Source organism: Amphiprion ocellaris, chromosome 11 (assembly GCF_022539595.1).
Source record: "Amphiprion ocellaris isolate individual 3 ecotype Okinawa chromosome 11, ASM2253959v1, whole genome shotgun sequence".
NCBI lineage: Eukaryota > Metazoa > Chordata > Actinopteri > Pomacentridae > Amphiprion > Amphiprion ocellaris.
This window is the reverse complement of record NC_072776.1, coordinates 1,543,526-1,555,115: the sequence shown is the minus strand read 5'-3', so window position 1 is coordinate 1,555,115 and position 11,590 is coordinate 1,543,526. Positions and strand designations below refer to the sequence as shown.

The following is an 11,590-nucleotide window of genomic DNA, read 5'->3' as shown; positions in this document are numbered from 1 at the left end:
TCTTGTAAACATTTTCAAAAAATTTGTAAAAGTCTTCCCAAAAAAAATCCTAAAAATATCTAAAGTGATTCCATATATATCAGTAAAACTTCAAATATTTTCTTAAAGAACATTCACAAAAAAATAAATTCACTGGATTTTAATATTTTTTTTCCACATTTTCAAACTTTAAAACAGGTCAATTTTGACCCGCAGGACGACACGAGGGTTAAATATATATATATATATATATATATATATATATATATATATATATATATATATATATATATATATATAAAAAAAATTTTTTTTTAAAAATATATATATATATACATATATACATATATGTGTGTGTATGCTTTTTTCTATACTTATTTATTTTTATTTATATATATATATATATATATATATATATATATATAAATAAATTTTTTGTTTTATTTATTTAGCTCATTTCTTTCTATCTTTGGGTTTATATATATGTACACACACACATTATTATTTTGATTTTTTTTTTTTCTATATTTGGGTCTTACAGGGTTAAAGAACAATGCATCATTTTTAGCCATTACCTGTTTCCCCTAATTTAAAATGAAGACAATATGTCGAATACATTTTCTTTTCTTTATTACAAATATGTCATATACAAACGAGCAGCTACAAAACATTCATTTCTTTTCTGCTTTGACCTTGGTGCTGAAGAAGGACGACATTGGCTTCATACCCGTCTTGTCCACCTTCGCCAGAGTTTTCTGAGCTGCCGTCATCTTTTTGGGTGGCTGAAACAGGGAGGGAAAAAAATCAATATAACTCAGTGACCTTGCACAGAGACAGCAGGGAATTCATTACATATCATGAACTTCAATTTAATCTGAGAAAAAAAAAAACATGTTTCCACAAGGTAAGCCCCACTGGAAAATGTGTAGACTCTACAGGGAAAGCTTAAAGAAAGCAGGAAGCAAATAAAAAACTACACTAACAAAAAATAATATTCCAAAAACAAAAACATGACGCGTTGCCCATGTTGATATACTGAAAAGAAAAGATCGTCCTTTGATAGTTGTTCACTCTATTCAGGCAGACTGCTCCGCATACACTCACTTTCCGCGCAAAGTCTGCACTGTTGAATTTGGTGTAGTCTTCTTCAGCCTCCACCGGCTTGTCTGAAAGTTTCCGCTTCTGCCAAACGAGGAAGTAAGAAATGCTTTTCATGACAAACAGCACCAAACTTTCTCCCCCCCCCCCCCCCCCGAACAACATCACCACTTGCTCTAATGACCTCAGACTGTAGTCTTTTGTAATCAAAGGTCAAACCAAATTCCCCTTAAAAACATGCAGCTACGTTAGACTGAGGTTGAGGACTACAGGGATGGAAAGTGCACGGCAGCTTCGGCAGCATGCAGAACTGAGAGAAAGTTGCTACAGCAGCTTTCCTCACAAACCGAACGTACCTTGGAAGGAGGTTCTGTCTCTTTTGGACTTGTGAGCTCTGGTAAACTGTGGAGAACAGTAACCAATATGTGATGTATAGTGTCGCTATAAGTTGGCTCTAATGATGATTAAGATGTCAATTACTTACCCCAAGTGACTGAGGAGGGCTTTGCTCAGGTCTTCACTGATGTACTCCGATATCAGCCCATGAGCATAGCGGAGATAGTCCTCTGTTTCATAGAGATGAGGGAATAACGGTGATAACCAATATATACCAGCTTAGTTATTGGTATACTTCATATTTGGATGATGTTTTGTCGTTAACTATCATAGAATAATATTATTTTTTATACCGACAAATACTTCATAGCCCGGAGATTTAAAAATCTAACTGAAACTTGGGGAGATGTTTCAGGGGTTTATGATTAACCTATAGAAAAAAAAACTATACACCACTACTGCCATCTATTGGTCAACATCCTAAATGCTCCAAGTTTGCAAAATCCTGGGAAAAATAAAACATCTTTTCATAGAAGGATAACATGGAAATTTCAGGGTTCTAAAGTGTGAGGTTAAAACCAGTTACCCTCATGGTTGTCTGCCTCTGACTTGACTCTGATATATGTTGTGGATTTCACTCCTTCCCCTACAGAGATGTTTCTCTTCTTGAGGGCAATAATCGTCCTCTCTACCTGCAAAAAAAAAAAAAAAAAAGATGATAGTTTCACTGTGCATAAAACAAGGATGCATTTTTACATAAACACAGTTTCCCTGATTATGTGTGTTGAAGTGTGCTGTCTTCGGCCCAGCATGAAAAGATGCTTGAATTTCACATGAAAAGATTTAATGAGTACCTTTTTCTTCAACCAGTTCATGGTCCTCTCCTGACTGTATCGATGAAACTTCAGGCTTCCCACCTCTAGGAGCATCGTGAAGCACAACATTTTTAAAAAAAGGCATTTAGCTTAACCTTGAAGCTCAGAGATACTAGCTTTAAAAGATAAACCTCACTTTTTTCCTCAGCAACGTGGTGCAAAGAGTCCAGGGAGCGCGTGCAGCTGAGCAGCCTGGAGCAAGCTGGGAATTCCTCATCCATAATAACTTGATCCATGGGCTGGAACTTGCCCTGAGCAGCAGGTAACATTAATACATGAAAGATAAAACAGAGGATGTGATTTTAATGCGAGAGCGCACACTGCTTCCCTGTATATATATCATGCATATATCCAATGCACGGTTAATTCTGCTGAACGTTTTTTAGCGGACTGTTTTGCACTTTACTGCACTGCAGCATCCAACTACTGCTAATGTACAATGTTCTGTAGTATAACACATTACTATAGTTATGCAGTATATAATCAGCACACAATAGAAACAATAGAATCTATTGTTTTATTTTAGTCTCTGTGCTATCTATTTTTGTATTTATTTATTTTTTTTTTTTTTTTACTTTATTGAGGTTTTATTTATCCTTTAATTCAGTCCAGTTGACAAGCAAAGACCTTGTTCACTGGTAGGTTGTTGGCGCTTACATTTTTCCAACAAATAATTTATTTCATTGTAACATTTACCATATTTTATACCTTTATGACAGCCAAGCTTGACACTTCCCCACACTCTATATTTGTGATAAAACATGTTAAACACAGTGAGATACTATTAACCCTGTAAAACCCACTGCTGCAGAAATACATTGGTTTTATTTTTTCTTTTATATATATATATATATATACACACACACACACGCACGCGCGCGCGCGCACACACACACACACACACACACACACACACACACACACACACATATATACATATATGTACAGTCAAGCTGGAAATGATTCCTACCCCTAACAAATTTTTATTTAAAGTTACTTTTAAATGTAAATAAAAGCTTGGAAATTATTTTTTTTCCACAATGAACATCATCTTATTATCTTTTGGGAAACACCTGTGTCATTTCCAATCAAAAAAGAACTTGCTGGTTGAATAAAAGTCAAAACTTGCTCGGGGTATGAATAATTTCGGGCTTGACTGTATATATATTATTTATTATATTTAAATTTCTTTGCTAATTTATTTTTATTTTTGGATTTATATATAAACCTAAATATAGGTCTTAGGTCTTAATTGGTTAAAATGGCCTTGAGTCGATACTAATAAATAAGTTTAAGTTTTAAAGTGGTTTTAGTCTGCAGTCGAAATATACTAGAAGCAGGAATTCAGAGTAACAATAAACTAAAGCTACACGCTTTCATCTACTGCATAAATAAATGATAAGAAACTAAATCTGCATCAATATGTGAGTTAACAACTCTTCACTCTCCTACAGCTTATTGAGGTTAATATGGTGTCATGTTGGAGCCACAAAATATACCTAATTCACTGTGTATTCAAAAATTGTACTATTCAAAATAAGTTACATATGAAGTTTAAAAAAAAAGGGTGGAAACCAAACACTTAACTTTAACACAGCAGTGGCACACTATGAAAATGTAAGATTAAGATTTCTGCTTCTTACCTCTTTGCCAGATTTAATCAAATATGGCAAAATTAGATAAAGAGGATCCATTGGTGTAACAAAAATAAGTCTCCCATCTGTTGACAAAAAAAGATGACCGTAAAGACAAGACACTTGATTAACCTGACATCAGACGGTTCAAATAAAAAAAAATGAAAAACTTGCAACACATCTTTTTTAAATGTTAAAAGTTAACATCATCAGCTGCATTCACACTTTGAAATAAACCACTATTTAAGACTTTCATAAAGGATTGTATTCTAGTTTGTAGTATCTGAAGGTCTTTGTAAATCACAGACCTGATAGTTAGTTGTAATTAGTTTGAGTTGTTCCTCTTAAAGACACTGGATGTACAGAGATGTTCAGCGCTTTTGTCCACGTTTAGAACCAACACAGCAGCAGTTTTCTGAACAGATGACATCACTTCATTGAATCTGTTAGTTTAAATAAGTTCCTATCTGTGCTGATTCCAAAACTCTTTAATTTGGCCAAAATACTGCTGATGGTGATTAAAACAAGCCAACTTTGTGACTGTGTTTCTGCATGTGATTGAGCTGAATCAGAGTTTGCAGCATATTAAGGAAACAGACCCACCTCTCTGTACAGTCTGGCCGACAAACCAGGAGTGGAAACCTTCTTCAAATGCCTTGACCTCATACAGCTGAACATCCCCACTACCCAGCATATATAGAGACGCTGCATCTGCACAATCAAAAACAGGGAACTGTGTCACTTTCACTTCTGCAACTGCACTTCACAAATACATTAGAAACATGCAGGAACTTTGTAAGTTGAAGTTTGGAGTTTGCTATCCATGAAATGCATGCACCGTTTCTCTAGTCTTCACTATACTCTGACTTTGTTAGGTTTATTACAAATATTACAAATATTTTGGAGCACAAAATACTTTTTATATCCGTGATTTCTTTTATTCTGTCTCACAGCACTGGAAAAGAACAGCATAAACACAGTTAGATATAAAATCACTGATAAGTCTTGAACAGTTGACAAAATGAAACAAGACTAGACGATATAAAAGCATGGAAGTTTTTTGGAAATATTACTGCATTAGATAACATGACTTGCTTAATGACTCCGCCAAGGAACGGCAGAGTTATGTGACGATGGGTGTCTGTCTGTGTCTGTCTGTCTGTCTGTCTGTCTGTCTGTCTGTCTGTCTGTCTGTCTGTCTGTCTGTCTGTCTGTCTGTCTGTCTGTCTGTCTGTCTGTCTGTCTGTCTGTCTGTCTGTAACATTACGCAAAAACAGACTAACGGATTTGGAGGAAATTTTCAGGGATGGTCAGAAATCACACAAGGACAAAGTGATTAGATTTTGGCAGTGATGCGGCTTATACTCTGGATCCACGACTTTGTTCAGGATTTCCCATTGCCAGATATAGCTGCCGGCACGGCATCACTGTAACCACGATGTGAACACTGTGTCAGTTACCTGCTGATGATCACATGATTGCGGTCCTACTACAAAATGACCATGATTTATCAGTTGGAAATCATACAAGGAACAACTGATTAAACTGTGGGGTGTTTCTGAGTCCCATCAATTCCTGCCACCCGCTAAAACAGTTATTTTAACACTAGCAAAACAAAGGCTTGCCAAAAGTGATGAACTGATCCACAGACCTCTATAAGAGTAATTTACATGCGATTCGGTATCCATACATAACATGCACATGCATAACACATGCCTGTGCTCAGCACAAGGTCATTTTTTAATAAAGATTTCATCCATTGAAAATGACACAACTGAGCAGCCTTGGTGGAATACAGCACTCTGAGTGCTTTTCTAGTTCTTTTTGTAGCTTCCAAAGTTTAGGTCACTGCCACAAATGACCCTTAAATTCTTAGTAATATTCATTATATTACTACGTAAAGTGCCCTGAGATGATACATGTTGTGATTTAATACTATATAACAAAACTGAATTTAAATTTAACTGAATATTTGGAGTAGCAGCAACAAACAAAGGCTGGTTTGTTCACAGATACTCTAAGGACCTCTGTTTTGTCATTCTAAGCAGTAAAAGGTTTTGCAGCATCCAATTTCTCACATCAGTTCAGCAGCTTTGTAGCAGGGGCAACTTAATGAAAAGAGATATAACTAGGTGCCGTGTAATTTTGTTCTGTTATACTTTCAGATAAAGTGACTGAACAGAAACATATGTCGTGAGAACAGAGTTGGTGCAGGAATTGATTACTGGGGTACACCACAGGTTGCCCATCCAAGGCCACTCCAGCAATACCCACACGCTCTATTAGTCTAATGATTTCAAAACCATGATCAATAGCATCAAATGCAGCAGCAACACGGAGTAATAAAGCCTAACTAGTAACTGAGGGCTACGTAGCTCACAAAATCAAGATCAAATTTTTTTTGTATATCTTTTTGCGTGAATCTTCTCGAATTTCCCTATTCATCTTCCAACAGGATGACAGTTCAATAGTTTCTCAAAGTTTATAGATGACACAATAGGGAAAGAACTGTAAAAATATAAACGCAGCATGTGTTTACAAAGTTCTATCCATTCTTTTTAACCTAGGGTTTGTTGTTCCAACACCAAAATTTCAACAACAGAATGGAAGTCATGAAACAACCAAGAACACAAACTATATAGGAAATGATCGTGGGCAGAAATCACAAGTCAGTAACAAGTATTTTCTGAAATTAATTTGTGTAAATATTCGTAAATTTGTGTTGTCATTATTGTTGTGTTCTTCAGTTTTTCTTATTCATATTGTATATATAGGGCATATATCTTGTGTCTTTAATTTGTAGATGTGTTCTCTTGATTTTTCTTACTGTCACCTTGCTGCTGTGACATTGCAAAATTCCTGTTGTGGGACTAATGAAGGATATTCTATTTTATTTGCGACGCAGTTTAAAAGGTTGTTGCAAAATGGTTTGCCAGATGCTGTTCCAATTTTCCTGAAGCACGTGGCCAAGTTGCTAGACATTTTGAGGGGACAGGAATATGTTGCCAGATACATCCATCCAGAGCATCATGTGGCATATTTTCTGTCGTATTCTGCTGCTTCTTAGATGAGAAATGGTAAAGTTGTGGACACTCAAGTTGCCCAGCTTTGGCCCAAACTGACATGGCATCACCCAGCTCACCAGCAGCCTGTTCTTATCCGTCTCTTGCCATCTGTGGCATCTTGTCATTTGAACGAAGCTGTATTTTAACGTGGCCTTCTACAGTCATCGGTCAAAGGCATGTCTGTGTACTGGTCACACTAGCTGATCCTGTGTGGATTAAATCAGTGGTGCAGAATTTGTCATCAGTTGAACAGCTCAAAGGCTTTTTTAAACCACAGCAACAGAAGTGAGCTTTTTAAACTTTTTCTCCAAGTCAGTAAAGAAGGCTATATGCACGATGCAATTACTGTAGACAGTTGCTCAGATATACTGAAGCTTGGGGGCTGCTGTGAAGAGCTGGCTGTCTGCAAATTTCTTTTTATTAAACTCAGACAAGACTGAGATGACAGTGATTGGCTCAGAAAGACTAAATCATCTGAACAATAACGCTGTCTGGACCTTAGATGACGGCATCATTCAGGGCAAGGACAGTGTTAGAAACCTTGATGTGATCTTTGATCGGTCTCTTAGATTTGTCTCCCACATATGACAGGTGACAAAAACAGCTTTCTTCCACCTTAGGAGGATTGCTAAGATTCACTCTTTCTTGTATTTTAAGGATGCTGAGGTTTTTATCCATTCGTTTGTGATTTCTAGGTTGGATTATTGTAATGCTCTCCTGTCTGGCTTGCCTAAGAGGAGCTTTCAGAGTCTACAGATGGTTCAGAATGAAATATGACCACATCTCACTGGTGTTAGTCTCACTCCATTGGCTCCCAGTTCATGTTCGAGCTGATTTCAAGATACTTCTTTTAACATATAAAGCTGTAAATGGCACTGAGCCATCACATTTAAACGAGCTGAACCAGCAAGGTCCTTGCACTCCCAGGGGACAGGTCTGCTGGCTGTCCCTAGAGTTAAAAAGAAGACAAGCTTTTTATTTCCGTGCACCGTCTTTATGGAACGCTCTTCCGTCTGACAATCAGCAAGCTGGCTCAGTGGAGGTGTTGAAAGCAAAGCTAAAGACCCACTTGGTCTCTATTGTACATGAATCCTAACTGTGACAGGGTTTCTGTAGATATCAGCCAGTCAAATTTAATGCTTTTTAATGCCATTTTAAAGCTATACTGTAAAAATTTTAATGACCATGAACTCAACAAATTACAAGTTTGTTTTTTGTTTGTTTTTTGTAAAAGATGATTTTTATATGAAAACTGTCCCTACATTTCACTATTTCTGAATCCAGAAACCCGCCCTGACCACCGACGGGCTGCAGTCATTCTCTTAATTCCACATTTTTTAGCCATTTTTGCTGGAATTTGCATTTCCCCATTTCCCAGCTCTCCTCCACCTGGTCCAGTCTGCTGGCCACTTTAAAAACATGCAGTTTTTGGCAATTGTACCCGACCGGCTGGAACAATTATCGCAACGCTTCGGCATGTTTACGCAGATGCACATATCTGACAAACCACAGTCTATAATTATATATTATTGTCAAATATTTTTCTTGAAAACTGCAGAAAGAATTTTTAATGCCATTGAGAATCAAACCTAATGATTTTTAATGCAATTTAAGGCCTTAATTTTCGCAAAATCAATTTAATGACTAATAATGCTTTTCAATGCCCTGCAGAAATCCTGTGTGGGGTACTATGTCTTCTTAGATATTGTTTTTTATCAGTTTCATAATTTTATTGTAATTTATCTGTTGCTTGCTCTGTAAAGCACTTTGATTTGAAAGTGCTACATAAATAAAGTTATTATTCTTATCTTGTTCAGTGTTGCATAATGTCTAACAACACAAATGCACCTGTTGAGGGATTCCTTAGTCTCACGAAAGCTGGATCACTGTCGTGCTTCTGTGTGTCGATGACAGAGTCTGTGGACACCAAAACAAAAGTTACGAGCACATGTAGTAACACTCAGCTAACGAATAATTACTCAATGTCCGGGAAGAAACTTTTATTTACTCATTAAGCTAAGAGCATGCAACCCAATACAAAGGCTAACCGTTCCAGTAATTGCTACAGAAAGTGAGTTATTAAGTCTGAACAGTTTTGTTATGGGTTACGCAGAGAGCTAGCGCAGTTAGCAGCTACTGGCCGACCTACCTGCAGCGACGACAACCCAGCTGTCATTCTCTACGTTGGGCGTTCGCTTCTTTTTAGCTGCCATGTCGTTTAAGTGAACTTAACGGGGTGACTTTCTGTTTTCGTGCTTCTCCGGTGTTGTAGACTTAACGCTTTTTGACCTATATAACGCTGTCGGCCCACTTTCTGCCTGACAACATGAGCTCGGAAAAGGGGCCTTTCCGTGTTCACTTCCTGGGTATGTCACAAAATAAAGCACGGAACTTATTAACACCCTTTTTTTTGCTCGTTTTATGTCCATTTCCTTAAAGTATTTAATTCTTTTAGAGTTAAGTGATAGCTATTATGTTGAGAAAGGCTCATGAAATGCGGAAAATGACAGTAATTTAGACTTTAAATTCGATGTCTTCACCTGTTTTCGATGCAGTGGTACGCTCCGAGTTGACGTCATGCCCACATGTAGATTCCCTGCGCAGCCGCTAGAGGTCGCCCGAGAGCTTTTATTAGAATGACAGTAAACCATAACATTGAGGTTTTGTCCTGCACAGTTTGAGCCCGTTAACGGATATTTCTGAACTGGTCTGAAGTCTCAGGTGCGAGATGTTTGGTGGCCAGTTGTCCTTTGGCACGCTGGCACCTAACAGATTGGGGGATCCATCTGTCCTTCAATAAGAGGAGGGCATCTCTCACTCCCTCACAGGATATGACACTGTGTGTCCCAGTTGGTTTTCAGTGAGTCACTTGTTTTTTCCTCCTGCACTGTTTATGTGCACGATCAAACGGGGATGTGGAGGATGCTCATGTGTGTTTTCAACCCCATCAGATGACTATAGCTGTGTCATCAATCTGTTAAACCGTACGGGGGTCCCTCTCATGTGTTTGTGTAGCTTTTTTTTTTTTTAACTGCTGATTTCCCACTCTTCTAAAGACACCCGCAGCACAGCCCATTAACAGGTTTTTAATTAGCTTGTTTTTGTAATGAGGAAGGGAGGGATTTGTGTGCTGGGTGACTGAGCTTTTAACCCTTGTGTCGTTCCTGCGGGTCAAAGTTGACCCGTTTTAAAGTTTGAAAATGTGGACAAAAATATATATTTTCACAGTGAAACTTCTGATGTCCACATTTTCAACATTTTTGGGAAATCTCTGAACATTTTTTGGTGGAATAAAGAAATTTTTAAAATGTTTCTTATGTTTTTAAATTATTAGAAGTTTTACTGATATATATGTAATCACTTTAGATATTTTTAGGATTTTTTTTGAAGATTTTTACTCATTTTTTGAAAATATTTGCAAGAATTTTCTTGCCAAATTTGAGGGATTTTTTAAAATAAAACTTTTAAGGGAAACTTTTAAGGAATTATTGGGATTTTCTTCCTGAAGGTTTTGCAAATTTTTTAGAAATTTGTGGATTTTTTTTGCTGAATTTTTGGATTTTTTTCAGACAAGGAAACAATATTTTCTGGTGCCCGTAAATGAGGACAACAGGAGGGTTAAACATCACCATACAGTGTCCCTGTGGAGAGCAACATGATGTAGAGGAAAACCAGAGTGTGCACATGGCGACTCATGGCTTCGACTTGCTTTTTTTGTGTGTGTGTCTTGTTTCACTTCCTTTTGTCCATTTTAAAAATAATACTGGCTTGCAGGCCCATTTTGCCCAGATTTGAGCAACACATGCTCTGAACCGTTTGAACACAGCTCCTCCTTGAAATCCGTTAGATTTATGTTGCTGTAGTCTGTGGCAAAGAGAGCGTGGGTGAGATATTGTCTGTGAATTACTTGTTTTATGGGTCCCGGGAGTATCATACACAACAGTCTGTGCAGCTAAACAGAATATTCCATGAAAGCTTTCTTTCATTTTGGGTTGCTTGAGGGAACGTCTGTGTTTCTGACTGCCAGGCAGAACAACAGCGGCCTTCTGATACGCTAGACCACAGACAACCCCAGAGAGCCCAGTCCTCTGTCACCAGCGTGCAGACGAGAACAAAGTGGGGCTAAATTTAGGCCTCGATATGGCTTTAGACCCGGAGTCCAAGACCCCTCTATCTTCTCCCAAACCCAGCTCCACAATCCTCATCAATCATGCATCCAACAAAGAGAATTTCAACACAGCGAGAGCCATGTCTGTTCTTTCTATAGCCCCCCCTCAAAGCCCCACTTCCTCCTTCTCTAGGTGATTCACTATTTTTTTGTTTTTTAAAAAAACAAGACGATTCCAGTAAACTTCTCTTTAGAGGTAGGAGTTGGTTGCTGCTAGCAGGCTGTAAATGGTTGGTCACACTCTGCTGAACACATTGAACAGCCCGTGGTCCTATCTATTGCTCTGGCCTCATTTGTGGCAGTCCGGTGCAGAGTGACTGGTTACAGCTTATATATCGACTCAGCCTCTAGCTTTCATGTCACCACCGTGCACTGTGCATTACAGAAGGGTGTATTTTTACTCCCGTCATCATCTGTCTCGAGGATTTATGGGGA

General features: G+C 37.8%; 1 protein-coding gene across 2 annotated transcripts; it reads right to left on the bottom strand.

The window, feature by feature from the left end:
* Positions 1-592: 592 nt before the first annotated feature.
* rnaseh2b (ribonuclease H2, subunit B) lies at positions 593-9,353 on the bottom strand. Of its 2 annotated transcripts, XM_023274964.3 has the most exons (11): positions 9,137-9,350; positions 8,836-8,904; positions 4,526-4,633; positions 3,932-4,008; positions 2,425-2,539; positions 2,268-2,332; positions 2,000-2,105; positions 1,562-1,643; positions 1,434-1,479; positions 1,084-1,161; positions 593-761 (listed from the first exon to the last, which is right to left on the bottom strand). In XM_023274964.3, the coding sequence occupies exons 1-11, from the start codon at positions 9,198-9,200 to the stop codon at positions 651-653; spliced, it is 921 nt and encodes a 306-aa protein (XP_023130732.2). In that variant the 5' UTR covers positions 9,201-9,350; the 3' UTR covers positions 593-650. The 2 variants fall into 2 exon arrangements, with proteins under 2 accessions (XP_023130732.2, XP_035806166.2); XM_035950273.2 differs by lacking the exon at positions 1,084-1,161 and having other exon boundaries at positions 9,137-9,353.
* Between the last annotated feature and the right edge of the window lie 2,237 nt (positions 9,354-11,590).

What these genes read in the sequence shown, in the direction of transcription:
- rnaseh2b (XM_023274964.3), bottom strand. Translation starts at nt 9,200, where the DNA reads ATGGCAGCTAAAAAGAAGCGAACGCCCAACGTAGAGAATGACAGCTGG. An exon ending in GCCCTCCTCAGTCACTTGGG is followed by an intron (nt 1,480 to 1,561) that starts GTAAGTAATTGA and finishes TGTTCTCCACAG; the next exon opens with TTTACCAGAGCTCACAAGTC. An exon ending in AGACAGAACCTCCTTCCAAG is followed by an intron (nt 1,162 to 1,433) that starts GTACGTTCGGTT and finishes CTCGTTTGGCAG; the next exon opens with AAGCGGAAACTTTCAGACAA.